The sequence below is a fragment of the Drosophila yakuba genome, chromosome 3L (genome assembly GCF_016746365.2).
Source record: "Drosophila yakuba strain Tai18E2 chromosome 3L, Prin_Dyak_Tai18E2_2.1, whole genome shotgun sequence".
Lineage (NCBI taxonomy): Eukaryota > Metazoa > Arthropoda > Insecta > Diptera > Drosophilidae > Drosophila > Drosophila yakuba.
In genome coordinates this window covers 19,411,324-19,439,171 of record NC_052529.2, presented here as the reverse complement: position 1 = coordinate 19,439,171, position 27,848 = coordinate 19,411,324, and the positions used below count along the sequence as shown (strand labels likewise).

At 44.8% G+C, this 27,848-nt stretch overlaps 6 protein-coding genes and 1 long non-coding RNA gene across 13 annotated transcripts; 3 read left to right on the top strand and 4 right to left on the bottom strand.

The window, feature by feature from the left end:
* The first annotated feature begins 252 nt into the window (after nucleotides 1-252).
* On the top strand, nucleotides 253-7,805 carry LOC6534695 (CLIP-associating protein). Of its 2 annotated transcripts, none has more exons than XM_002095334.4 (2): nucleotides 253-1,005; nucleotides 2,601-7,805. In XM_002095334.4, exon 2 carries the CDS (start codon nucleotides 2,638-2,640, stop codon nucleotides 7,096-7,098), a length of 4,461 nt encoding a protein of 1,486 aa, XP_002095370.3. In that variant the 5' UTR covers nucleotides 253-1,005; nucleotides 2,601-2,637; the 3' UTR covers nucleotides 7,099-7,805. The 2 variants fall into 2 exon arrangements, with proteins under 2 accessions (XP_002095370.3, XP_039229489.1); XM_039373555.2 differs by lacking the exon at nucleotides 253-1,005 and adding an exon at nucleotides 2,316-2,448.
* An 8-nt stretch (nucleotides 7,806-7,813) lies between these two features.
* On the bottom strand, nucleotides 7,814-17,964 carry LOC6534694 (extensin). The gene is made up of 6 exons (XM_039373560.1): nucleotides 17,510-17,964; nucleotides 13,388-14,581; nucleotides 10,774-10,967; nucleotides 9,737-10,096; nucleotides 9,159-9,538; nucleotides 7,814-8,189 (listed from the first exon to the last, which is right to left on the bottom strand). The coding sequence occupies exons 2-5, from the start codon at nucleotides 14,310-14,312 to the stop codon at nucleotides 9,182-9,184; spliced, it is 1,836 nt and encodes a 611-aa protein (XP_039229494.1). The 5' UTR covers nucleotides 14,313-14,581; nucleotides 17,510-17,964; the 3' UTR covers nucleotides 7,814-8,189; nucleotides 9,159-9,181.
* LOC120321395 lies at nucleotides 10,849-13,032 on the top strand. The gene is made up of 2 exons (XR_005560994.1): nucleotides 10,849-10,990; nucleotides 11,041-13,032. It is a non-coding gene; the product is annotated as an uncharacterized LOC120321395 (long non-coding RNA).
* A 1,411-nt stretch (nucleotides 17,965-19,375) lies between the features above and the next one.
* On the bottom strand, nucleotides 19,376-21,266 carry LOC26535330 (E3 ubiquitin-protein ligase parkin). Its single transcript, XM_039373562.2, has 6 exons — nucleotides 21,009-21,266; nucleotides 20,757-20,949; nucleotides 20,350-20,695; nucleotides 19,800-20,244; nucleotides 19,650-19,746; nucleotides 19,376-19,579 (listed from the first exon to the last, which is right to left on the bottom strand). Exons 1-6 carry the CDS (start codon nucleotides 21,264-21,266, stop codon nucleotides 19,470-19,472), a joined length of 1,449 nt encoding a protein of 482 aa, XP_039229496.1. The 3' UTR covers nucleotides 19,376-19,469.
* A 167-nt stretch (nucleotides 21,267-21,433) lies between these two features.
* LOC6534692 (ADP-ribose glycohydrolase OARD1) lies at nucleotides 21,434-22,068 on the top strand. Of its 2 annotated transcripts, none has more exons than XM_002095331.4 (3): nucleotides 21,434-21,572; nucleotides 21,667-21,841; nucleotides 21,899-22,068. In XM_002095331.4, the coding sequence occupies exons 1-3, from the start codon at nucleotides 21,445-21,447 to the stop codon at nucleotides 22,046-22,048; spliced, it is 453 nt and encodes a 150-aa protein (XP_002095367.3). In that variant the 5' UTR covers nucleotides 21,434-21,444; the 3' UTR covers nucleotides 22,049-22,068. The 2 variants fall into 2 exon arrangements, with proteins under 2 accessions (XP_002095367.3, XP_039229503.1); XM_039373569.2 differs by having other exon boundaries at nucleotides 21,667-21,845; nucleotides 21,899-22,044.
* LOC26536025 (ADP-ribose glycohydrolase OARD1) lies at nucleotides 21,993-27,660 on the bottom strand. Of its 3 annotated transcripts, none has more exons than XM_015189675.2 (3): nucleotides 27,522-27,660; nucleotides 22,348-22,691; nucleotides 21,993-22,232 (listed from the first exon to the last, which is right to left on the bottom strand). In XM_015189675.2, exons 2-3 carry the CDS (start codon nucleotides 22,651-22,653, stop codon nucleotides 22,077-22,079), a joined length of 462 nt encoding a protein of 153 aa, XP_015045161.1. In that variant the 5' UTR covers nucleotides 22,654-22,691; nucleotides 27,522-27,660; the 3' UTR covers nucleotides 21,993-22,076. The 3 variants fall into 3 exon arrangements, with proteins under 3 accessions (XP_015045161.1, XP_039229499.1, XP_015045162.1); XM_039373565.1 differs by having other exon boundaries at nucleotides 27,517-27,654; XM_015189676.2 differs by lacking the exon at nucleotides 27,522-27,660 and having other exon boundaries at nucleotides 22,348-22,728.
* On the bottom strand, nucleotides 22,858-27,658 carry LOC6539398 (ADP-ribose glycohydrolase OARD1). 3 transcript variants are annotated; one of them, XM_002086250.3, is made up of 6 exons: nucleotides 27,522-27,658; nucleotides 25,131-25,235; nucleotides 24,717-25,053; nucleotides 23,857-24,015; nucleotides 23,492-23,794; nucleotides 22,858-23,347 (listed from the first exon to the last, which is right to left on the bottom strand). In XM_002086250.3, the coding sequence occupies exons 3-6, from the start codon at nucleotides 25,014-25,016 to the stop codon at nucleotides 23,078-23,080; spliced, it is 1,032 nt and encodes a 343-aa protein (XP_002086286.1). In that variant the 5' UTR covers nucleotides 25,017-25,053; nucleotides 25,131-25,235; nucleotides 27,522-27,658; the 3' UTR covers nucleotides 22,858-23,077. The 3 variants fall into 3 exon arrangements, with proteins under 3 accessions (XP_002086286.1, XP_039229497.1, XP_015045163.1); XM_039373563.1 differs by having other exon boundaries at nucleotides 27,517-27,635; XM_015189677.2 differs by lacking the exons at nucleotides 23,492-23,794; nucleotides 23,857-24,015; nucleotides 27,522-27,658 and having other exon boundaries at nucleotides 25,131-25,625.
* Nucleotides 27,661-27,848: the final 188 nt, after the last annotated feature.

Genomic DNA, 27,848 nt, shown 5'->3' with positions numbered 1-27,848 from the left:
ATTAAATTTAAATTTTATTTTGTTGATAGCTCAAAAGAGTGATATTTCTTGATAACCTTAAATAATGTAGCATAAACAATGTTAAAAATAGTGATTTTACTTATTAAAACCGACATTCATTTTAAAATAACGACGTTAAGTTGTTTTACATTAAGTTGGCAGCGCGGTATGGCAGTGTGACAGTAATTGTACATAAGACCATCAATAATCGATACGTCCCTGTAAGCCGCACAGTGGGATTTGCGCACCGCCCGCGTGCGGTCACACTTTTTGTAAATTTTTTTTGCAACGCAACGGGCTGGCAAAACGCTGCTGAAATTAAGCTAAAAACCGTGTAATATACCCGCAACCCGTGGCAGAAACCGCTCACCGATGCCGAGACGCAGCAAAATGTGATGTTTGCCGGGTGCTGCAAACGCTCGGCGACCGCAAACGAAGTGCAAGACCTAAAACCTCTGACCCCAAGCGCGTCACCCACTAGAAGGAGAGAGCGAGACGGACGGATAAGAGTAACAGAGGCAGGAAAAAAAAACTAGCGCTGGCCCCAAGACGTTGGAATTTTGTGAATTGTTGTTGCTGCAACCCAGCAATAACGGTACAGAGGACAACAGTAGCAGCAACAAATACCACAAACAGAAATGACAAAGTGAAACTGACTGCGCTGTCCCAAAAACAACGACTACAGCAATAACAATAATAACAAAACAAACCGAACTAGGAAGAGCAAAACTGTGATCTCTGCTTAGCTTTTTTTATTTTTGGGGCAATTGTTCAATTTGGCTGTGCTCAAAAGTAAATTAAGTCAACTCGTTACGCCTATTTGCGGTGTTTGGCAACGCTTTTTCCAACCGACGACTGGAAAATCAATTCTTCGGATTGCCAAAGGGCAACAACAACTAGCAGTTGTTGAAGTTTTTCTTATATTTTTTGCGGCCCAGCCCAAAACAAAAAGCAGAGTAAAAGAAGAGGAAGAAGGAGAAGCAGCGCAGCCGGATTTGCAAATAGGTATGTGTGTGCGTGTGTGCGTGTGTGTGTGTGAGTGCGTATCTCGAAGATACAGAAACAAAATTGTGTTAAATTAAGACACTTTTCCGCTCTTTCCCCTCTTTGGTACTCTCTTTTCGTGACATTTAGCCGCTGAATGACGTCGTCGCCGGCTATTTTTCAACAATTAACCAAAAAAAATAGCAAATTTATCGACGACCACAGCTGGCAAACATTTTGTTAGGTTAATTTTAACCTCGAAAACCAGCACTTTGATTAACAAGTTCATATCTTATCGCCGCGTAAAACCCTGAAAAATAGTTACGAAAGCAAGTTTGTTGATGTTTTATTATAAATAGAAAATTGCGTATGCAAATGCTAATTTTTTTAGTGGAATGAGCACCGATTCTCTACTGAGTTCTCGCTCTGCATCGCTCTCTCAACAAGTCGCTGTTGTTGCTTAGTAATTTGGATATATTATCTCATTCTGCCCCTTCCATTTTTGCACCGAAAGAAAAGTTTTTTCATGGTTTATTCTTATCCATTTTGGATCATAGATGTACAAGCTTTGAATAAATATTGTTCGATTTCTCAAATAATGTTTTAACTTTCCTGTTAAAAGATGACAGTTATTAGAAAGTATAAAATTTATTTTGCAGTGCACATACAAAATATTACTCTCCGAACGCAATTTGTTGCTTTGTGACGGCATCGCACAATGCCAAAAATGTTGCCATTCAAATACAAATTCGATTCCGAATCCCCATGTACAAATCCATAGACAGAGCACATTGCTTCCTGTCGGCCATCCCCTTTTCCCCTGACTTCGTCACGCTCTCAGCTCCCTTAGATGATTCACGTTTCGTGCACGTAACAACGCCCCACCATCTGGGTGTCCGTAGCCCCCGAAAGCCACCTCTTCCACTTCCTACCCCTGAAGCTCTGGCCGTCAGGTATCCAAGTATCAATGCAGCCGCATATCCATATAGCCATATAGCCATGTATCCATCCACCCGCATAGCCGTTCACCTACTTTTTCAGCTCTCTTTGGGCCTCGGCCCACTCCCCAACTCTCTCATTTTATCGCCATTCTGGCTCTGACTTCACCTCACACGCAAATTGTTGGCCAACTAACTGCGGCTGTTGCCGCTTTTCGAGGCTCTACTGCGCACGAGCAGACCGCAATTAATAGGCGTTTAATGAGCATGTACAGGAATTGGCGGGAACTTTTCTTCAGAAAAGATGGAGCATTCTATTGGATGTTGAATTGCAGTTCCTTGCTTTGTAGTAGGAGCAGTCGATAAGAGTTAACGCAATATAAAAAAAGTTCACAAAAAAAAAAGTGTTCTACCATGTCATAGTTTCTCAAAATTCAAGAATGAATTTTAAAAAAAAATTAGTTTCATTTGTACCTTACACTTGTAAACACTGTCGAAAACATTTTACACGCCGCTCCGAAACCTGGTCAGTTTCCAATTTCACAATTTATAGCCTTATTCAGTTTTATGGTATCTGTATCCTTGCGCCAAAATGAGACCCTCAGACTCATACATCTTTAATTTAATTTGGCACAGATTGCACCTGCATACGCTAACAACAATCCTGGTTTATTACAGTTGCCGCTGGACGAAGGACGAATAGACACCTGGAAAGATGGCCTACCGCAAGCCCAGCGATCTGGATGGTTTCATCCAGCAAATGCCCAAGGCGGACATGCGTGTGAAGGTACAGCTCGCCGAGGATCTGGTGACATTCCTTAGTGATGACACAAACTCGATTGTTTGCACGGACATGGGCTTCCTCATCGACGGTTTGATGCCTTGGCTAACGGGCAGCCACTTTAAAATTGCACAAAAATCCCTGGAGGCGTTCTCGGAGCTGATCAAGCGATTGGGCAGCGATTTCAATGCATACACAGCTACCGTTCTGCCACATGTGATCGATCGGCTGGGAGACAGCAGGGACACAGTTCGCGAGAAGGCGCAACTTCTGCTGCGCGACCTAATGGAGCACCGAGTGCTTCCGCCCCAGGCGCTGATCGACAAGCTGGCCACCAGCTGCTTCAAGCACAAGAACGCTAAGGTGCGCGAGGAGTTCCTCCAGACAATAGTGAATGCTCTTCATGAGTACGGCACCCAGCAGCTTAGTGTACGCGTCTATATACCACCAGTTTGTGCACTTCTCGGTGATCCCACAGTTAATGTCAGGGAGGCGGCCATCCAAACGCTGGTGGAAATCTACAAGCATGTTGGGGATCGATTGCGCCCAGACCTCCGTCGCATGGATGATGTGCCCGCATCGAAACTGGCTATGCTGGAGCAAAAGTTCGACCAGGTCAAACAGGAGGGACTACTACTACCTTCAGCACTTAAAAACACCAATGGCAATGGAGTTGGCTTGGATGAGGCCGACAATATTGGGTTGAGGGACCGACCCACCAGGATAATTAAGCGGCCACTTCACTCGGCAGTTTCCTCAACACTGCGGCTAAAACCCAGTGTGAACGATGTGACCGGCGATGCCGGCGCCGTAACCATGGAGTCTTTTGAATCTAGCTTTGAGGTGGTCCCACAATTGAACATCTTCCACGCTAAGGACATGGACGACATCTACAAGCAAGTACTTGTGATCATCAGTGACAAAAACGCAGACTGGGAGAAGCGTGTGGATGCTCTCAAGAAGATCAGGGCATTGCTCATTCTCAGCTATCATACCCAGCCGCAGTTTGTTGCTGTCCAGCTGAAGGAACTATCGTTGAGCTTCGTGGACATCCTCAAGGAGGAACTACGATCACAGGTGATCCGCGAGGCGTGCATCACCATCGCCTACATGTCTAAGACGCTGAGGAATAAACTGGATGCCTTCTGCTGGAGCATTTTAGAGCACCTGATTAATTTAATACAGAACAGCGCAAAGGTCATTGCATCAGCTTCCACTATAGCCCTGAAGTACATCATAAAGTATACACATGCACCGAAGTTGCTTAAGATCTACACAGACACTCTGAATCAGTCAAAGTCGAAGGACATAAGGTCCACACTGTGTGAGCTGATGGTTCTGCTCTTCGAGGAGTGGCAGACGAAGGCGCTGGAAAGAAATGCCACCGTACTCAAGGACACTTTGAAAAAATCCATTGGCGATGCAGACTGCGATGCACGCCGCCATTCCAGATGTGCCTATTGGGCTTTTAGGCGTCACTTTCCAGAGCTGGCAGATCAGATATATGGAACCTTAGACATAGCTGCTCAGCGCGCATTAGAAAGGGAACGTGAGGGCGGCGGAGGTGGAACTGGGGCTGGACCTGAAACGAGACGCACTGTATCCCGCATTGGCCGAACCCCTGGAACCCTGCAGAAGCCCACACCTAGTATGAGATCCATTTCCGCGGTGGACACTGCGGCTGCTCAAAGAGCCAAGGCTAGGGCGCAATATACTCTATATTCGAGGCAAAGGAAACCTTTGGGACCTAGTAATTCCAACCAGGCACCGATGACAGGAGCAGCAGCAAGTGGATCACTGCCCAGACCTCGCCTGAATTCCAATAGCGGTGGCACACCAGCTACCACGCCAGGATCGGTTACACCACGCCCACGAGGACGGGCAGGAGTATCTCAGTCACAGCCAGGATCACGATCCACCTCGCCAAGCACAAAGCTGCGGGATCAGTACGGCGGTGTTGGTAATTACTATCGTGGAGCTACTGGCGCCATACCCAAAAAGGCCTCTGGAATACCTCGAAGCACAGCCAGCTCTAGGGAAACGAGTCCAACTAGGTCAGGCGCTGGCCTGATGAAACGCAGTATGTACTCTACGGGATCGGGATCTCGACGAACGCCTGAGAGGAACAACCCAGTAAGACCATCGGCGGCGGCCCGACTGCTGGCGCAATCTCGTGAAGCAGAACATACATTAGGCGTCGGAGATGATGGACAGCCGGACTATGTTTCCGGAGACTACATGCGCAGCGGCGGAATGCGGATGGGCAGGAAGCTCTTGGGACGTGATGAGTCCGATGACATAGACTCCGAGGCCAGTTCTGTGTGTTCAGAACGATCTTTCGACTCCAGCTACACTAGAGGTAATAAATCGAACTACTCACTTAGTGGGAGCCACACCCGCTTGGACTGGAGCACGCAGCGGGCGCCATTTGACGACATCGAGACGATTATTCAGTTCTGCGCATCGACGCATTGGTCTGAAAGAAAGGATGGCCTGATCAGCCTGACACAGTATCTGGCCGATGGAAAGGAGCTCACTCAGCAGCAGCTTCAATGTGTTCTGGACATGTTCCGCAAGATGTTCATAGATACACACACCAAGGTGTACTCCCTGTTTTTGGACACGGTCACCGAGCTCATTCTGGTTCATGCGAACGAACTTCACGACTGGCTCTTCATCTTGTTGACTCGGCTGTTCAACAAACTGGGCACCGATCTACTAAATTCGATGCACAGCAAGATTTGGAAGACCCTACAGGTGGTACACGAATATTTTCCCACGCAGTTGCAGCTTAAAGAGCTATTTAGAATCATCTCGGATTCCACTCAAACGCCAACTACCAAGACGCGCATCGCCATTTTGCGCTTCCTCACGGATCTGGCCAATACGTACTGCAAAAGCAGCGATTTTCCCAGCGACCAGAGCCAGGCCTGCGAGCGGACGGTCCTAAAGCTGGCCCAGCTGGCGGCGGACCAGAAGTCGATGGAGCTGCGCTCCCAGGCCAGGAGCTGCCTGGTGGCCCTCTACAACCTGAATACCCCGCAAATGACCCGGCTACTGGCCAACCTGCCAAAGGGATACCAGGACTCTGCCCGCTCCTGCATCCAGTCGCACATGAGGAGGCAAAGCCAAAGTGGCAATTCGGGTGCCAATTCGCCTAGTAGCTCGCCATTGAGCAGTAGCAGTCCCAAGCCTTTGCAAAGTCCCTCTGTGGGTCCATTTGCCTCGCTGCAGAGCCACCACCACCAACTTAGCCTCAGCTCTACTAGTCCACGTTCGCGGCAGTCCTCCGTGGAGCAGGAGCTGCTCTTTTCCTCGGAGCTGGACATTCAGCACAACATTCAGAAGACGTCGGAGGAGATCCGGCACTGCTTCGGAGGTCAGTACCAGACGGCGCTGGCGCCCAATGGCTTTAATGGACACCTGCAGTATCATGATCAAGGTCAACAGGATTCGTGTGCCTCCCTGTCTTCCAACTCCAAGACGCAATCGTCAGCCAACACCACCCAGTCGAATACACCTGAGTCAGCAACTATGAGGCTGGATAATCTGGAGCGGGAAAGGACCACTCAGAATGCCAAGTCACCAACTGGCGATGCCAAGGTGACCACCGTCTCGATAAATATGGCGGAGAATGGAGAGCTAATACTGGCCAGCAACCTGATGGAGAGCGAAGTGGTGCGTGTAGCCTTGACGCTAACAAAGGATCAGCCCGTGGAGTTGCTCCAGACGTCACTCACTAACCTAGGGATTTGCATCAAGGGCGGAAACTGTGAGCTGCCCAACAAACACTTTAGATCGATCATGCGAATGCTTCTCAACATTCTGGAGGCGGATCACACGGACGTGGTCATCGCCGGCCTGCACGTACTCAGTAAAATAATGAGGAGCAACAAAATGCGTCACAACTGGATGCATTTCCTGGAGCTGATCCTGCTCAAGATCATCCAGTGCTATCAGCACAGCAAGGAGGCTTTACGGGATATCGACTCGATGATACCAAGGATAGCACCATCTTTGCCGCTGGACCTGTCCATCAATATTGTCAATCCTGTTATTGCGACGGGAGAGTTTCCCACAAATTTGTGCGCCATCAAGATCCTGCTGGAGGTGACCGAACACCATGGCTCGGAGATCACAGATGCCCACTTGGATATTGTGTTTCCTAACCTTGCGCGATCAGCGGACGACACGCAATCGATGGTTCGCAAAGCGGCTGTCTTCTGCATCGTCAAGCTGTACTTTGTTCTGGGAGAGGAGAAGGTCAAGCCGAAGCTTTCAGTGCTGAATCCCAGCAAGGTGAGGCTGCTCAACGTTTATATCGAGAAGCAGCGGAACTGCATCAGTGGCGGCGGAAGCTCTACGAAAAACTCCTCCGCGGCATCGTCGTCATGATTGCGGGAGCCCTTGATAGGATTCCTGCATCAGCACCACCACAAACAAGACACGGACGCAGTTGCTTCCCTCGGCCTGAGAAGGAAGTGAGGAGCGGCGGACATTAAACAATATATATATTACATTAACTAATTATTTATAACTAATTATTACTGATGATCCGATAATTGTGTAACTGTTCGATGCATATATAAAGCAGATGCAGATGCAAACGAAAGTCAAGGGCCATCGCCCTTCTAATGTGAGCAAAAAAACTATTTATACATGTACGGGAACTAAAGCGATTAAATCAGCAAATTGTACTAAAATTGTAGCCAACTCCGCACTCCTCACACCTCAACCTTTTACGTCCTATACCCTCAATCGCCCAGTTGTATGTCTTTTACCAGCTCCTAACTATAAACGCTGATTCTGTTTAGTTTGTAAGCCTATATACCGCTCTTTTTGGAACCTCAGACGTGTGCTTTTCTACTTTAGTTCCAGGCTACTTTGTATCCTTATTTCGTTTCCGCTCAACTAAATTCTAATTACTATTATTAATACGATTCTGCTCTTACAACTGAACTATTTTTGTAATTAATTTAAACACACAAACCCACACAAAAGATTAAAAACAAACACTTATAGGTTATGTAATAATATTTATAAATAAATTAAACGATTAAAACAGTTAAACAAAAGTCCCAAAATACATAGAGTAAACAACATGTCAGCCTTTTGTTTGCCATCAGTTTTGCGTGATTTATTTCATAAAATTCAAACTTTCAAATAATTATTTACACACGTACTTAACTATACTAAATAGTTGGTTTATTCTGTTTCCTTCTCGGTTTATTTGTTGAAGACGTCCAAATAGTAGGTCTAAAAGTCAACGCTACAAGTTTTCATTGTTTTTTCTTTTTGTTGGTGAGTAGTTTCTTTAGATATTATCTAGTTTCTTTAATAACTATAAAACATTTTTGAATGTCGCTCGATGTGTTTGGATTTTGTTTCCGTTTTTGGTAGTTCGGTTGTTTTTCTCTTCATTGATTTGTTCGATTTGCATTTGAAATTTTGTTGGGCCCCTTTGAAACCTGAACTTGGTTGTTTCTCTACAAGTAAATCATACAAATTCGTTACGTTTATTTGTTTACGCCAGATATTCGAAATCAATTCAAGTAAATTAAGGCACTCAATACAACAATGAAATCGATTAGAAAATTAATAAGTTGTTAGTAAGTCGGTAGAAAACAAATCAATTTCGCCAAGTACAAATTAGTGCGGTGGTTCGAGTGTGTCTGTCTCTGTATGGGTGTATCTGTATCCGTGTGTGTGTATTTGTTTGTGTATGTGTGCGTCAGTGCCCTAGACTAAAATGAATTGCATTGCTTAAACATTAACTATCTGGCTTTAGATTACCGTAGCTAATCTATCATTTGTTTTTGTATTGTACATAAATTCCTAAATTATGGTGTTTTTAATTAAATATACTTTTCAATGGCACATCTATTTGCAATATGTAAGATTTTTCGCTCTGTTTTACTTTACTTATTTTTGGGATGATATCGGAATTTTTAACCCCAAAAACAATGGTTTTCAATCGGAAACGGTTCTGAAAGCGATTTTTGAGTGTTAATTACTTTAACGTTGAATTTAATAAAAATATCCCCGAATTCCTGGAGGCCTTGAAAAAATTTAGATCCAATTGCCAACTGCCCAAGTAATTTGACTAAACCTAGAGTTACATATACGAAATGCATTCTTATGTACAGTGGGACAAGATTTCGACTTACATTCTGGATCGATTTAAAACACATTCGATTTAAAATACCTTGAACTACTTATTTTAATATTCATGTACATGTATATGGTGTTGCTAACAATATTTTGGCTTCTGGTTTCCTTTGGTTTTTCTACGTTTTCTATCATTCTTGTGATAAATTTTGACTTGTTTTGAGTTGTTAACAATGCCCCCCTCAACAACAACTCTTCGGGGGATACATTTTCTAATTTTGACCGAAAAAGGCACACACAGAGAATATCGAACGACAACTACTATGCACGACTACAACAACACTAACCCTAATCTATATATGATCCGTATCTAATAGCCGTTGCAGCGGATTTCCCCGTAGCGAGCTCTTGGTCTTCCGGCTCCATAGGCCGTGTATCGCTCATACGCCATGTAGTCCGGCACCTCGTAGCCGTAGTCTCTCATTCGATTTCTTGGATAGCCGCCTTGGTTCTGCTCCTCATACGGATAGTAGTTGTGTGTAGCCATGGCCGGGGACTCGATGTAGCCTCCAGCTGGATAAGATGGACAGTTGTTGGGTGCACTGCCTGCATATTCCTCGGCCAATCGCTCGACTAGGGATTCTGGTGTTTGTAGGAAACGCTCGGAGAAGCGACCAATTTCGGTGGAACCAAAAGCCTGCAGGAATCCCGGTAAAGGCTTGATGTCCTGCGGGGATTTTAAAGGTATTAATTAGACAAAAACGTAGGAATTGTATATCAGTATTGTTCTAAAATATACCTTTAATTATACAAAAATAAAATAAAAAGTTTATTTTAAATATGGTTTTTAAGGAAAAAGAAGAACTAAATTTTCGAACTAAGAGTCAAGATCAGAAAATGATGCAACAAAAAATTGTGAACTCACCCTAATTTGCTCCCTAACAATCGGCTCCACAGCCTCCATATTTTCGCTTTCCCCGACTTCCTTTTTGGCCGTCTTCCGTTTTGATTTCTTGCTCGGAATAAGATCGCACTCGATGATGCGGTTGTTGGTGCTGCGATTCTTTCCAGATGTGGCACACCGCTTGAGGGTGCTAGCCTGCTGCTGCTGTTGCTGCTGCTGCAACTGCAATTGCTGCTGCTGCTGCTGCAGCAGGTGAGCCAAGGCGGGTGGCACACTCGCATTTTGGCCGAAACCAATGGGCGAGTTCTGTGGTGCCGGCGGAGTGCGCGGGCGCCGCGGCGTTGGACTCCAGTTGTTCGTCACAGGATGTTGCTGCTGTCGCTGTTGCAAGTGGAAAGCACAAAAATCGATTTAGTTTTTTTCCAAGCTGTTCTGCAGCGGCAAAGTTGTTACGCTCAAGTAGCGGGTACTTGAACAACTTTGCTGCCAGTCCCCCCTCGGACTCCATACACACTATCATCCCCATTTCCCGCCAGCTGGCAGCTCGTGTTACCAGGCAACCCTCAAAGAGCCACCTCCTCCTTTTCCGAACCAGCTCCAATCCTACCAGTCAGCTAGCCAGCCATCCAGACAGCCGGGTGAAGTTCAGCGTAGAGCTCCAAAAATCAATAGGCGCCCCATTTTATGTACGGCTGGAACACCCTGTAAAAAGGCTTCCGGCCGCGGTTCTCTCCATTCGAGAGCTTTTCCCGTGCTTTCTCTCAATTTTTACGGACTGCTCCGTCAGACCTTTTTATGAGGAAAGCCGGTCGATGGAGCTAAACGCATTTCGCCTTTGGCCTTCTCATTTTTGGCCAGGACTAGTGATGAGTGTGGGCTGCTGTCATTATCAGGCTCTGGTTGCTCGCCTGCTTTGGCCTAATTTATCCCGGCAGTGTGGCAGGATACCCGCCACCTGATTGCCTCTTAATTATACCCCTTAAATATCCGCGCTGCACCTGCAGCTTTAATTTGCAACTTCTCCCGCCCGCGCTAATTCGATTCCATCCACCACTTACCGCATGTCCTGGCCTCTCGTCGGCCGCCTCGATTATTGGATCACCTTTGGTATCCTGCGGCGTCGTCGGCGCATCCGAGGATGCTGATGAGTCCGGCTGCAAATTAGTTTCTGCACGCTTGACAACTTCCGATGGAGTGGGCGCTGTGGGTTTCGCCTTATCAGCGGCCACTGGCGACGTCGCGCTTATGTCATCTGGAAAATAATTTAAAAAATAGGTACAATTTTGCGCAAATCTGGAGCTCTAATTATTTTGTCATGCGTGCAGGCAGCCATCAAGGGTTCAAAACCAGGCCCAGAACATTGACCATTCAACGAGCAATCGCGGGGCTTTTTCGCACACGCTTATCAAATCACATTTCCCGAGGCCAGCAAGAGAGAGAGAGAGTGAGAGAGAGCGATGGTAAGACATGCACTTGTTGAACGTGGCTGACGCACACATACACACCGCCTCTTGCACCAACACAAGCAAAAGGGCGGAGAGTGAGCGCGGAGGGACATTAACAAAAAGTGTAGCGCACTTCTCGGCGCATGCGACTCTGCCTGCAATGTTTACGTATTGCCATCGGGTTTGGCCAATGTTTTAGACTTGATTTTTCTAGTATGGCAGTAACTATATATGCATATATATGTATATAATGCATTCAATGTAATATTCTAAAAAATAATTATATGGAATTTGACAAAAATAATATTTGATATTTGGGGAGTACATTTTTACATTTAAAGTTAGTATCCTAACTTTAGATTTTAAAAAGGCCAGTTATGAATGGAAAAGTGAGCAAAGCTCAGTCTTTATCTAGGGGCAAATCCAATATTTGCACTGTTTTTTTTCTGCACTTTTTTTCACAAAACGGACATTGATTTTTGCCTCCATATGGTGGCTAAAATCGGACGTTGAGGCTGAAGTCGAATTTGAACCCTGGCTATTGCACTAGGGAGCTGTTCCTGTTCCTGTTCCTCGTCTTATTTCAGGGTGTCGCTGGTTCCTCCCTTGATTAGTACACGGAAAAAAATACTGATTCAACATTATCAAGGCTATCCGAGGATAGTGGTAAAAAGAATTTTGAAACCACAAAGGAATTCTTATGATTTAAATACCTAGCATTATACTAATATTATAAACTCTCAAATAATCTAATCTTTTTCTTCCGTGCATGTGTTTGTGGGTGTTTGCCTGTTTTTGCTGTCTGTGTGGGCAGCTTGACTAACGGTAGTAAAGCGGCAAAAGCAGCGGCAACCACCGCATTACGCTGAAAAGTTCATTTACATGCTGGCTGTGATGACATTTCACGCACACACTGACGCCATAAAGACACCCTTAGATATTGCTGTGTGGGTGTGCTTGTGTGTGAAAGTCAAACGCCCATTGATAACGATGTAGCTCTACACAAAAAACACCAGTAAAACAGGCAAGCACTCCACCAGACTTTTAAAAGTATATCCTGAACATTGGAAAACAGACAAAAATAAGATTTTTGGATTTATAATATATTTGGGGAAAATATAACTTAAATCTTTCATTGAATCGGATACCAAATCATTATACTACAACCGAAAATGTGTTATTTTAGTGATGTGTTAAAACTAAAAGCGTGAGAGTTCATATTTTTCGGATTTTTCCCAGTGCAAGAAGTTCGTTTGCACTGGAGATATTTAGAGAAAAGCAGTGGGCTTACTTCGCACCTGGTAGGTCATCCGCATACGCAGTTGACTTATTGATTTGCACACACGACAAAAAAAAATGAAAAGCCACACATCGGCGATTCTCGGTTGCTCCTATTCGCGTGCCTAAATAGACAGCTAATTTGAACTTCGCCGAAGCGCCATGACGTAGGCGCCCTCCAAAAGGCCACCCGCCCACTCATAAAGCCACCCTTTTTGTCGGAAAACGGAAGTATTTCAGCAGTTAACCAACGCTGATTGGTTGAGTGTTTGCAAAACGTCGGCTTGTCAGGCTTGTGAAATATGTGGGTGGTGGTGGGACGGGGCTGGAAGCGGAGGAGCCGGTGGAAAAACCTGACGGAAAATCGCTTCTGATGAGGAGCTTTACGGACGACACTCTGGACACGCTGACAACGATGACGGCAACACGAACGGACAGTTCTTGCATTAATTTGCATGCGGAATCAAGCATAAGTCTCTGTACGCACAGTGGGACTGCTTGAGTCTTACCCCCGAGTCTTACCATTAAAAACATATTTTCTTTTTGAAAATTATAATAAAAACATGTTGCTGGAATAAAATTGTTATTTATGTATGAAGGCCTTACTAATTTTTTGGTCTTTCTAAGTAATACATGAACGAAGTGTTTTCAACTTAGGTTCCTTAAATATCTCCAGAATATTTTTCTCTTTAATCAGACTCAAAGTAAGCGATCGATTTCGAACCACCCGCAGTGCCTTAAATCGTTGATTTGAGCTGAAGTAACTGCCCGGTGGCTGTCGCCCGTTGCCGACTTGAATACTTGTTACATAATCTTGCCTGACATATGCTTGCATAAATTTTCGAATTCTCCCTCGCGGCCGTGCATAATTGCAAATTAAATAGAGTGTAATGAAGGAACGCCAGGCGAACGACATGCGATGCGATGCGATAAAAAGCTGACAACTTACCGGCAATATCGAGCGGAGTGTCCGCCTTCCTCACTTCCGACGCCACCGGTGGCTGGTGCTCCTCCTCCTCGTAGTCCCGCGCATCCGCCGGACAGTGATAGGGCACACAGGAGGCGGACTCCACGGACATGTTAACCGGATATTCTCCACTGTAAACGGGCGTGCTCTGACTGCTGTCGCTCCTCGCCCGCGTGCTGCAATTGCTGATGCCGCTGTCCGTTCCGGTGGCACTGATCATGGGCGGCGAAGTGGTCAACCGCTGAGCGGGTGACTCGGCAACCGCCTCCACCTCGACATCCGGATCCTCGAGCTTTGGGGTTCCAGGCAGCGGCTGATGTTGCAGTTGCTGTTGGCTCAAATGCTGCTGCTGACTTAGGTGTTGCTGCTCGGCGCTGTAGCTGCGCAGCGGTTCCAGGTAGCTGGGTGGCAACACGGTGCGATTTGGAGCTGGCGTGGAGGATCTACCAGGTGGCGCGTAGTGGGGCGTTGGGCCCGCAAAGCCACCAAAGCCACGGGATTGGTATGATGCGGAAGAACTGTATGGCAAGGGGGCTGGTGGCTCGTAGCCAGGCAATGATTGCTGTGGATGTTGCTGCTGCTGCTGCTGCGGGTGTAGCTGCTGGTAAGGATGCGTTCTGGGCGGATAGTGGAGCACGCTGGAGGGGATTATCTGCTGACCGGCCGCCGTGAACATCCCCTGATGGTGCTGGCTATAGTGCGGCGAGGCGTACGGAGCATACCGATAGTAGTTGGGCATGTAAGAAGCACTAGAAGAAGACCCATAGCCATAGCCATAGGGATGGTAGCCGGTGTAACCCGACCTGTAGGGCTGCGGCGGATAGTGCGACATCGTCGGCGTCTGATGATGCGGGTGGTGATGATGATGATGCTGATCGTAGAAGCTGGCTGGATATCGATCCGACATGTTACTCCCTGGGACTCGTTACTTCTCGTTACTTATTCCACCGCAGCAACTGGAGGCTAGGAGTCGTGAGCCCCATGCCCTGCCGATTGGCCACCATGTCGGTTGTGCCCGGTGTCCTCTTACATGTGGCGCTTTTATTGATTTTTGCCTTTTCGGCCAATCACAAATCCTTCGGCTTGCTTTTGTTGTCCTTGTCTGGCCACGCTTGGCTGCCCTTTATTTATGTTCGAATCAATTTTCGCCACACTTGCAGTTTTCTTATTGTCCTCCTGTGAATGGAGCGAAAGAAAAGAAGTGAGCAAGGGATGTGGCTTTATTATCAGATGGAAATACTATGTCCCGTGTGAGTGCTAATGCCACGACATTTGACGGCCCAACGGAAATGGTAATGCCAATGGCGAGATCGTTAAACAGCAGCCCATGGCTGGGAATAACGAGACAATTGCGCGCGGAGGACCGCAGACAATTCAATTAACATCGGGCCAATAACATTTTATGTGAGGTACATGGTCCTGTGGTTTTGTTGGCCGAGTTACGAGGGAAATTATGTGGTTTCAAGACTACTTAGCTGACCAGGACTAACAGATAAGTAGGGGCATTATGGAAATATTTATCGTCTGCTCAAGATATGCGTGTGCTCTTTTTATTGCTTCTTCAAATATTCTTCCTTAAAATAAGTTTTTAAAAATAAAACATTTTGATAATTGAAAGACTCAAATATTTGAATCGATCATTTAAAAGATCGTATTGAATGTAAGAAGCCAATCTTATCTTTTTTGAAGCCGCCTGATTCGATTTGCAAAAGAACGACAAACCACAAATTCCTCTATTGTGGATCCTTGAGTCTAACTGAGTGCAATCCAGACATTCCATACATGCTAATGAGAACCAGCAACTCGCCGAATAATTGCCAGCGATGTTATGATGCACGAAATGCGGTTGCCGACTGAAGACTGCTGGTTCATGGGGAATGGATGGCAGGGTCTGGCAATTGGGGAGCTGGAATGGCGAAAAGTGTGGTGGAAGGTCCCTGGCCTGGCGGGTGGGTGCATCTCTTGATGGGCCATGCGCAAAATTCCGTTTGTTTTGCACTCACGCACAGGCTGCTGTGGCACCACAGCAACGAAACAAACAGCCACTCAACTTATCGAGCGCATCTCCAGCAAACACACACTCGCATACACATTCTTGCCCCGACCACTCACACTCACACACTCGCACACTGTCGCACTCGCTTTCAATGAATAACCGCATGCATTTGGCCGCATGCAAACCGTTAATGAGCCACAAAAGTGCACACATCTGGAGTGGGATTGATAAGGACCTGTGGGTGGGTGGGCGAGGCCAAGTCGTCACCAGGCAACCCCGAAACGTCTTCCAGCAGCTTCTCTTAGCCACAGAACCGCACGTCATCCGCACAGGACATTACATATCAGCACACACAAATACTTTACACGCAGGAGAATATATAGTTGTTTAATTAATTATCTAATTATTAACACAAAACGGTTAAAAATAGTCTTTAGGTGCATTTAATGTTATTTTGATATTTAGAGAATACAGTGAACAATTTATTTATGCTTAAATATTTATATGTTTATGAATTCTAACCAATTTGTGATCAAATTACTAAAAGTCCTAGTAATGTAATTGGTTTCTATTTCTTATTATATTAAAAGTGAAGTTATAATATTTAGGGGCATATTCAGCATTAAGAATCTCAAATATATTGCAATTTCTCGTATTTTTTTCATATGTCATTCACAATATTTTGACTTAGATATCCATATAGTAATATTTCCCTTGTGTTTCTCATTTCTTGTGGGCGCCTGTAAGCGTGAGCTTGACGTGTGCGTTTATTGATTAATAAACTTTTTTGTGCAAAAACACCAGAAAAGGCGAGCAATAATAATTGAAGGCAATCGCTAGTGGGTGGTACGTGGGAACCGGGAAGGGGAAACCTTTATTGATTGGAGGGCCCGAGCGAGTGACGTTTCAGATGAGTTTACTGATGATGGTGATGATGATGTCCTGGCAGCAAATTAGCAAGTCAGGGGTGGGGAGGCGAGGTGGCAGGACAACTCTATTAGCAAAGTCAAACACGGCTGGCGGAGTGGATAACATAATCAATGTAAACACAACTCGGTGAGAGAAAGCGAGCCATTAGCCGGCGAAGAGTGAGCTCGAGAGAGCTACAGAGAGATATATGGGGAGAGAGCTTTCGAGTCCAAAGGGTTAGTCGAATCGAAAACTGGCTGGCGTAAACGAAATGAGCCTCGAAATACATCTAGTTAAGCAACTGCAATCGCTGGGTCCCCAGAAAGGAAGGCAAGTCTGGCCTTTCGCTCTCTCTCTCTCTCTCTCTCTCTCTCTCTCTGTCGCTACTACGCTCTTTGGATCCTGCGACAGGAAACGGAAGTTGAGCACGACGGCAGTCGTGTAAATGGATGGATGGATGCTGAGCATGTGTGTGTGTGTTGGTGGTGCCTCTTTTTGGGACAGTGCGACACAACAGCAGCAGCAGCAGGAACAGCAACAGAACAGCCTCCCACTTGCGGCCACCGTGTATATATAAATCAATAAAAACAGCAGCCCGAGACGGGGTTTCGCCTCAGCTCTTGCACTGTTTCTGTACATTTTTTTTGTTTTCCTCCTCTGCGTCCAGAAGCAGCGGCAGTAACCGAAGAAGGAGCAGGACGAGGAGCTGCTGGTGTACACAATCATTACACGGACCGCGCGCGTCACACGGTGCGTATGTGCAATGTGTCCCGAGCGAAGCACCCGAATGTATGCAGCGGAATATATAGCGATTTTAATTGAGTATCTGCTCGAAGGAGCGTTCCAATAAATAAACGCCAAAATGGGGCAGGACTTCAAGTGCGCGGGGGTTTTTGTAAAATATGCTTGGGTGTAACTTGATGTTTTTTTTTAAGGAAAGTGGGTTACAATTAACATAAAATATAAAATAAACATCAATGAGTTGCTTAAGTGCTCTCAGTTTTTTGTTTAATTTTAAATATGGAAATTCTCTAAGATGTTTATCGAATAGTTAAAAAAAAAAAAGATGACAAAACTGAATTTTGTACATATTCTTTAAAAATTTAACTTACCACGATTTAATTTAATAATAAACGATAATCTTTAGAGATGTTTTCTTAAAATATATTTTTGGATCTTTAAAATACATTATTTATTACCTTATTATCGATTATTAGTTGTATTTAATTTTTAACTTCAGTGACACAGGTGAAATTGCGGTTTTTTAAGTCTTTGTTTTGCATGTATTAAATATTTTCCTTGCGCCACTGCGATATTATTTGATGTAATAACTAGCCTCGCCTTAGATTTTGAAAATTCCCCAACTATTTTTCCACCACGAAAGGCCGTTAAATTTGAAATTCTAGTGCCCACACAAAGCAGTTCACAACGGTTCCCGAGAGGGACGCACTTTTCCGCCGACTTTTCTCTTCGAGGCTCGAGCGGAAAAATCGAAGAGCGGCCGGCCCAGAACGCCAAGTGATCGGAGCACGGCGGCGTCACTCGGACGGAGGCCTCAGTTCGGTGCGGAGTCCGCCGTTACGTATACGCAGTGTGTGTGCGACGCGCGCTAAAGTCCAACGTAGACTGAAACGCGATACGTGGGCGCGCTGCCATTTATACACCAAAGGCCCCCAAGATAAAGAAGAAAAGCTGGCAAAAGACACAAGCACCACAGCAAGGAGCAGACGGAAAACGGCGAAAAAAATAGCTAGGGAAAAACAACACACAGAAGCTGCTGCACTGGGAACTTTGTGACCCGATTCGATGGGCAACCTGCCCACATGCGCGAGCGAGCTTTTCCTTTTCAATTTCGCCATTTTCGAGGGCGGAAAATGCACTGCACTTTGCTCTCCCCCTCTCAATCTCTCTTCGCGGCTCTCTCAGCGCTGGCAGAGTAAAACTATTCGCTTTGCTTACGAATTAGAGCACAAAACAGAAAGCCAACCAAAACAGAGCGGCAAGCCGAAAGGAATCTAGAACGTGGCGTTACTTCTAAATGGGCGAGAGATTGGCAATTCCCAGAGAGAATTTGAGCCACAGAGAGCCTGAGTGCGGAACACATTTTCCGCCAGAGTCCCGCTTGGGGGTTTCCCACGTTCGCTGTGTGAATGAGGTGAGGTATGTGTTGTGTATAGGCTCGATTTATCGATGTCCGGGCCACGAATTTCCAACAGCGTGCGAAAAACCATAGCACACTTTCCGGCGAACTCGTGGTGCACCACTCTGTGAAGGGATGTTTCCGCTTATGAGTCTCCCGCGAACCTGTGGCATTCGGCCAGCCCAACTTTAGATGACCGATAAGCCGCAAAGCAGACTGATAACCACGGAGGTGAACTTCTCGAAGAGCAGGTGCACTTTCAGGCTGACTAATTGCAATTCTTCCAAAGACTTCCAATTTGAAGCTAGTTATTCAAAGGGAGTTTCTAAAACTAAACAAATTTATCGGACCATATGTATATCTTATTTATGATTGCTTAAAATAAATGGATATGCAGATGTCTTCGACGGCGGTGACACATACCAATTATTTTGAAACTGTATTTAAGTAAAATGTTTAATTTTGCATCTTAATAATTGTAAATATGAATATATGTACAATAGTGCATATAAAATAGGAAGGGGCTTTGTTTGACAGGTACATTCTTGAAATAGTGGGTTTTTTCTCTCTCACAAGAAATGGTAGTTAGTGGTTTTAAAATCCTGTAAAAATAATTTTTGAAATGCCTTTACCATCCCCTTATCAATTATTGGGTTTAAATTACGTGACCCTTGTGCCGCTGGCCACCCACTGCGCATCCGCGGCATTCGCTCTCTGGCTCTTTACCCAAGTGCACGTGTTTGTTGCGGTTTTTGCATGCCTGGCCAAAGAGGAAAGCCCTCAAAATATTTGTGGGCGAGCTTGGAAAAAACGTAAACAAAGTTTTGTGCGCACGCAACGAAGGAACAGAGTGGGGTAGGATGTGCTCCGTGTTGGTCCTTGTCAGGGGTGTTTCTGCTATTGATTGCGTAGACGACAAACAGGGTGTTGCTTAAGCAGTCTTTACTATGGTATACAATTTAAAAGTAGTCAACCAACAAAAGAAGCCCGTCGGGGCGACATACGACGATGACGAAGGACTAGCCGAACCAGTGGGCACCCATACAGTCGCGTGTCCACTCAGTCTGGCAGACCCAGCACCACTCGAATCCGCAGCCAGCGCGTGTGCAGACCATGTGCATACAGCCGCCTGGTAGAGGGTATGAAAATGTTACAAATTGCGTCTTGGGTATGCTTGTCTCGATGCTTGTCCAACTCACCATCTCGCTCCGTAGGGGTTCGGCATTTTGGACAGGGTTTGGTACTGACTTTAATGGTGACATTGCTGGCCTCCTCCCATCGCGCCTCGGCAGCTCGCTAAAAAAATCACATTGTTATACAATGACTAAGCCGCATAAGAACCAACTCACATTGGGGTCCACGGTGTACTCGCAAGAGTTTTGGGCACTGGTGGCTGTCCCCTCGGGCAGACACTCCCCGATATGGTAGCCCTGCAGGCAATTGCGGCAGAACACGTAGCCACAGCCGTTCTGGCAGGTCACCTTGCGACAATCTGGTTCTACCAAGAGTCCCATGCCGCAGCCTGGCTGGGGACAGAGTACTCCACCTGCCTGTAGGACATACTCCTCGGTGGCGAATCTCTGGTAGCGTTCGTACTCCTCGCGTGTCAGCAGCTTGAAGTGATGGATCTCCTCGATGAACGAGTGCTCGCAGCCTGCGGGACAGGGCAAGGTGTAGCCAAAGTCCGGATGCGGCATAAACTGACGCTCTCCTAACCGGGAACGGCAATAATGGCGGAAGCAGTCGATGCAGGTGACGTGCTGCGATGCGCATGGGAAAACCAAAACGGTATCACTGCGGAAGTGAAAGGTTGATTATATCAGAATATATTTAATTGGCAAATACAATAATATTATTATTATTATTGAAGAGATTCAATATTGCTTATTGCATAATTACCTCACATCTGTGCAAGCCAGGCAAGGGACGTTCTTGATGTTATTTTTGATAAGGTTCAAGGGAGCTGCAAAGTCCTTCTCCCCGCCGGAAACATGCTCCGCACACTTGAAGAAGAACTCGGCGAATGGTGGATCGCCAGCCTCGTTGTCCACGCAGGCCACCTCCAGACTTTCGCAATGACCGGGAATTCTACGCGACTTCAAGACATCATCCCAACACTCAGGATCACGATGGACAGTAAATGCGCCGCCCTTGCATAGAGCGCAGCGCACACGAAGTTTTCCGTTACACAGCTTATCACATTGGCTACAATGCACAAAGAAATGCGCCTTGGCACGGACTCGTTCTAGAGAGAATACGTCGGGATAACAAGGGGTTTGGATTCGAAAAAACAAGTTGTGGCCTACCTTCATCGGTTATATTTAAACGCTCTTCGCTTTCAAGCTGCAAGTCCAACAGAGTTTCATTTAGCGGCTTGGAGGCTTCTTCACTCAGCGAAGGTTCCTCCTCCTCCAAAGTGGCCGACTGGATTTTTTGGCGCTGCACGGGCGGTCGCAAACGAATGGCATGCAGAATACTTTGCTGACCCAAATCACATTGCTACTAAAAGTTCGCAAAAGTTGACTTCATGTAGGAGATACGTCCAAGAAACTTCTTACCTCTATAGTTGTGGCATCACTTAGTTCCTTACCGGCAAATATGATCTTTAGATCATCCGGCTGAAGTCCTAATTGTGGGGCCACAAGTTCCTTTACGTTCTTAATATCCCACTGGGGCTCTAGATTAACCGTCAGCGTTTTGCCCGTGTTCGTTTTTACATAAATACTCAGCGTGTGGGTTAGCGTTTTTCCTCCAAATTGCAGCAGCTCCAACATTTTGCGTACAAAAGAGGCAATAAATTTAAAAATAAAACTCATTTGTTATCAGCTGGTCGGAGGTCTGCTTTTAGAGCAGTTTGTGAAGTTCAGTGTTGCAAATCGTGGTTTACTTACGCGCTGCCAAACACCAGCTGGCAGCCATTCGCAGGAAAGCGCGGACACGCAGAAAGCGCACAATTGAAAAAAAGTTTTGTGAAAATATAAATGTAAGAGTTGAATGGAAATGTCAGGCTTAACTTACAGAGAAATCAATGGCGACCTATTTAACTGCCAAAGTGATTATTCCATGTGCCACTGCGTGGCTGCCGATTTGCGAATGGGCAGAGGAATAGCTGTAAAGTTTCGGTAGGTAATGGTTTAGTGTTTTTCATAAAAATTTTAAACATTAACTATGATTTCTTGAAATGAGCAATTAGGATGTACATTTTTCGTTCTTTAGCAATAAATTTGGACAGTTGTTGAATCTGCAGAGACAAAATGTTCAGCCAGGCGGAGTGGCCATCCTTCAGGACCAGCAGCGATATATTTACTATCTGGTCACCAAGAAATCCAGCTGGGGAAAGCCCACCTACGAACTTCTCCAGAGTTCCTTGATCGCCATGCGAAAGCACATGGTATGTAGGTTTTCCTATCATCGTTTTAGAGTTAAGTATACCAAATACCATTCGCAGATCTCCCACCAAGTACCCAAGCTAGCCATGCCCCGCATTGGATGCGGTTTGGATGGCCTGAAGTGGCCCAAAGTTAAGGAAATTATTTGCCAGGTTTTTCAAGGGGACGCTGTGGAGCTGGTCGTTTATAATTATGTTGCTAAAAACTAAACAGCACATATGAAACAGAACAATTCCATTATTTTCCCTGTGGCGGCACAAAATTGTAGACAACAATCTCCAGCGGTTCTTGGCCAAAGACGTATTCGAGGACTCCGCTGACCTTTTCCCATTCCAATCCATCAATTCCGCAGCCAATTTTTGGGATGGCAAGCTTATCCACATTGTTTTTGCGCTAATTTATGAACCAAAAAGTATAGGTCTTATTAATATTACTTGTTTAAGAATCATATATATAAAAAAGAAGGGATAAATCCCATTCAAAAAAGATATGTAAAGCATGTATTTACCATATGCTCTCGCATCTGCTCCAAAGATGCTTGTACCGATTCGTAGGTGGGCTTTCCCCAGCTCTGAGGCTTGGTCACCAGGTAGTAAATGTATCGCTGGTCTTCCTTCAGCACCGCCACATCTCCACTGCCCACTTGTTGGGATCGCAGTTCGTCCAACCTTCCGAAGACTTTCTTGAACTGTACGGCAATCCCAGCTCCCATCGCAAGATCGGCGCCCACACAGTGCGCCAAGGAATAGTTCTTGGGGGCGGAGAACAGATCTCCATCCACCTCACTTAAGGTGTACTGAGGTTTGGATGACATGCCGACGACAAAAGCCCGCCGAAAAGCGCCACGTAGTTCTAGAAGTTTGGGAGAGTACATATTGGGTTAATAAAGATATTTAGATCTGTCGTTTTTTGGGTAAAAGGCAGCTACTAGACCAATTTTAAATCTCACGATATTTCTAGACAATGTTTAGAAGAATACAAGAATCATTAAATGTACATACGTAGTAAAACTCCAATATTTGGTTAATCACCTCTCGAGGCCATGTTTTATTTATTAATACATTAAATACAGTATAAATACCCACATATATAAATTTTGTGTGCTATAAAAAGCTCTTAGGTTTAACGTTCTTATAAACTATATAAGTATTTGGTGCATTCGGTGCCACAAGTCCCAAGTAAAACCATTTCGAGTGTCAAACAAAGTTGGCTATATATAGTTTTCCATTTTCGTTCCATTAAAAGGGAGTCTTTTCGCGATGGAGCGAACTCCTCGATCCGCTGACGGACCTCGATGGCAAATGGATGGTCTTCATGTGCCGGCAGGTGGGACAAACCACGTTCAACGTGTCCTTAACCATTTGTGGCGGAGTGTAGAAGAAGGCAATGATGTCCACGCTGTCCTCGGCGAAAACCAGATCCAGCAGACTCCGCACACGCAGCCAATCTAAACGGTCGATGCCGCATCCAAGTCTGGGAATGGCCAACTTGGTCACTCCGTGCTCGCGCTGTAAGAGGAAAGTGAGATGGTATTTGATTTCAGGTAACCAGTGGTAATACATTCTGATGACCTTGATAACTATGTTAACCCTTTCTCTTTATTTTAGTAATGCAGATTTGGTATGTTAGTCCTTAAAGATACAATTCCTTACCATATGTTCCCGCATGGCCAGCAACGCGTAGTAGAGAGCTGTGTAAGTGCACTTTTCATGGCTGCGCTCCTTGGTCACCAGGTTGTAGATATATCGACCATCTTGCTCCAGCACTGCCACATTCCCGGTGTGCTTGTGTTGACGCTTCAGTTCATCCACTTGGCCGAATTTGCAGCGGAATTGCAGATTTATGCCCGCGCACATCGCGAAATCCGCACTGACGGAGTGCACCAAGGCATAGTTCTCCGGTGCACTGAACAGGTTCCCCCTGGCCTCCGTAATCTGACACTTGGGAGCAGCCAGCTGTGGATAATCTGAGTATTAACCTTTTGTTCTTTGCTTATACACCATGTTGAATGGCTCACCTCCTTGGACATGTCTTCGTGCTCACAGATGAGTATCTCGATGGGATACTCGCTCTGGTAGAAGGTCTGCTGCAGCAGACGCTTTACTTGTTTCCAGTCAAGGCCATCGTGGCCGCAGCAGATTCGGGGCATAGCCACTTTGGTGATCTCGTGGTTGCGCTGCAGAGACAGTATAGTGAGGATTGCCCTATACACTATTGTCAAAAGCTTGGACTTGGTGACAGAGGCTCTATCATTAAAGAAACTTTCAAACCGTTTCTAAAAAGGGTTTAAGTACAATTCTGTTCCGAGGGCTAATATATTTCTATTTGACGGACAGACGGACATAGCCAAATTGACTCGCCTAGTGATCCTGATCAGGAATATATGTATATGAATATATAAAAGGGTCGGAAATATAACACAACATAACATGAAAAACTTTTTAAGGAATCTAGTCAACGAGTAACGGGTATAAAAACTTTTGTATAAATCTTTTATAAAAATCTTAAGAAACTGACTACTTTCTCCTTACTCAATTACCATTAAACCCAAACATAATATTTTACAAAGGAAAATTGCCGTTAAGATGAGAAGACCATTTGCCCGATAACTTCTGTATCCCAAAGTCCAAAAAAATTAACTGCATGCATATATCTCGAGATTGTTTTTTGACTAACATTTGGTTGACAAAAGACGTGAACTGTTTGAGATACTCACTGTATCTCAATGTACAAATAAATTAACTGTAAATTGACGAGGGCAGCGCCAAAGAAACCCGTTTCCAAGCGTCGAATTGTATTTATTCTTTAGGGGAAATGTCACTTTTTTACCGGGGAAACCCCCACTCCACCACCAAGAGGCACTCCAAGAGCACTCACCATATGTTCCCGCATGCAGATCAAAGCTGACTGGACATCGTCATACGTGCTGGCTTCGTAGAGACTCGACTTGGTCACCAGATAGTATATGAATCGGGCATTATGCTCCAGAACGGCACAGTTGCCTCTGGAAACTCTTCTTTGCCGTAGTTCATCCACATCCCCGTAGATCAGGGCGAACTGCCAGGCGAGAGTTCCCCGTTCCGCGGTGAAGGATGACTCCACGGCATGGGCCAAGGAATGGGTCTGCGGTGCGTGGAATATGTCCAGCTTGGACTCCACTATCTTCACATTCGCCATGGCACTCTACACTCTGTATTCAGTATTATATATTCAACTGCAATTAGGCGGAAATTAATCTGATTGCCAGCCGAAACAGAAGCTCTCAATGCCAAAAATTATGTTCGTACTTACGTGCACGCAGCGCTGGAAACTTTCACGTCGAGGTCGAAACTCGCGATAAAAACTTTTTCGGCTTCGGAATGGTTTTGACTCTGTGTTTTGGTTCTGCACAGAAACCTGCACAAAACCAGAATGAAAACAAAGCTATTAACGGATTCTGAACAGTAAGCGGCTAGTTGGTAGCTTGTTTATTTTGGCGATTCGCCGATTTCCCACTCCCGATTCACAATGCCGTAGTGGATTACTAATGAATCGACTGCCTCGGCCGGCGGTCTGCAGCGGAATGCGCCATCGGAGCTCGATGTGGATGTGGGCACGGGATTGTTATGGTTATGGGTGAAGCGACGTGCCGGGCGAAAGCCCAGCGAGAATCTTCGAGCCTCAGTGACAACATTTCGCCCAGAGCCGCTGCCGCAGGGGGTTCAAAAAATTAATGATTGCACAGTGAAAAAACACATCATTTTCCACTTCATACTCAGTGACTTGAAGTGGAACAAGTTATTATTTTATATGTATGTATGTATATATGATTATTATATTATTGTGTTTGGTGTTTTGTTAGAAAAATTAATTTTTCTTTTGTTTGCGGAGTTAGTTGCACGATTAGATCGATTGGGTTTTTCGAATGGGATCATGTTTTCAGATCTAGAAATACTAAAATATGGTCGAAACTCATAGAAACTCATTGCATAAAGAAATGTGTTTGAAAGTTTACTTCTAAAGTATCATCATTTTGGACTAAATACAAAATGCTGTTTTTAGCTAACTTTACAGAATATAACAAACACTAAAACTCCATTTTTGAATAACTTTATAAAAGAGAAGCATGGTTTAAAAAACTATTTTTTTCTAAGATGATCTTTGATTTAATAATTATGAGATATATTCTATAAAACAGCAGTTCACGTAGCCAAAATACAGAAAATGCACTGAAATTTTATATTGGTCACTTGTTATAAAATTTGACTGAACTTTTTGGTTAAAAAACGTCCACTAGCAGGCATGACAATCCACTGAATCATAACGACGATAGTGTTGATGATTGGTGGCGCTGATGATGACATACATGTGCTAGCAAGTGTGAGTTGATGTTGATACTGCTTTGTTTGTTTGTTTCAGCGACAAGTTGACTTGGCATCGCCCAAAATCGTCAAAGCCGCTGTAACAGCCAATTAAGAACTTGTGCAGGCTTTTGATAGCGTTTTATAGATTAATGACGACGGATCGTTACCGATCGGAGCACCTGTATTCCAATCTGTACCTGAGCGTGGGCCGCTGTCAAAGGTAATCGGCGCCCATGCGCTAAATAGGGATCGTATACCGACTACATTGCATGTATAAATATAAATATGACTTAAATTATTCGTTAATTAAATGGCAGGTGAAATACAAAACACCGACACACCACCATACACACAAACACCGAACAAATAACCATATTAAGTGATAAGTTCTATTCTAAAATAAACAAAACAAACAAAACAGGCAGCAGAGCGGCAGGTGAAAACTTTAAATTTTTTGTCGATTGCTTACTCTCGCTTGTAGATGAAAATACATATTTGCTTTACTAGTTAATAAAGAACAAATTATTACCAACAAATAGAGAGGCTTTGAGCATCTATTATAAATAACACGAAAACGTAGTTTTACATTAACATTCTACAACAAATATTTAAATTTACTTAATGAAATGATTTTATAAGTGTTCATAAAGACTGACAAATTTGTAGACCAAAGTAAGCGTCTGGGTTTTTAAAGGGCGTTATATTTGTAAAGAAACTATACAAAAAAGTATTTATATTGCCATGTTTCTATATTATTGAGCATATTCTTTTAAATGCTATAGAAGCTTATGTCTCAATTGGAATGACTAGGCGCCAAGATGCGTGGGTGGTTGTCTCGGCTAATCGCTACTACGTCATCTTAGAATGCCACCAATTATTTTGCAGCTTTTTGCGAAAAATAATAAAAATAAAAGCAGCCAAAACAAATCAATTGCTCATGCTTGAATTTCCTAAATTTCTTTATAAACGCAGTGATTTTTAAGTACTTAGTTTAATAGAATTTAGCAGTTAAACATGACACTTTTCATTTGTAACTTTTTTACGCATGTCCCGCGGCAGCTTTGAGCGAATTGTTTCATTGAAATTTCGACTTCGCTTTTCCTCCCGATGGGAGGGCACCTTGTGAGGAAAAGCGATAGCTGCGAACGATGCCAGTTCACGGCAGTTCAGCTTGTCGCCTCGAACGATAAAGACGACCGATCCGGAGAGCTATAATATAGCTTTATAACACAAAAGTGGCGCTATTTGCTGCTGTGGCTGCTGTTGTTGTTGTTGCTTTGTTTGTTGTGCTTATTACGTAAATTGCGTGTTTGTTTGTTAGTTGATTTTAATACTTTACGTAGAAGTGAATTTGTTAGTTGACGACCCGCCAGATTTGTTTTCTTCTGGGCAATTAAACTGCGCGCGAGTAAATCTCCCCGAGAAAACACGAGAAGCGTGTGAGTCACTTGAGAATTAGAGAATAACTAAAAAAGTGCAAGCGAAAAAAAGCAAGCACAGCTCAGCTGATTCTGATTGGGACTCTTACTCCTCTCTATCTCTCTCACCGTCCGTTACGCTACGTAACAAATACGTATACGTAATAAATACTTGCAGTCGCAGATTCTCTCTGTTTTTGCCTCTCTTTCTCTTCTTTTCTGTTGTGGTTAGCTTTTCATTGGTTACG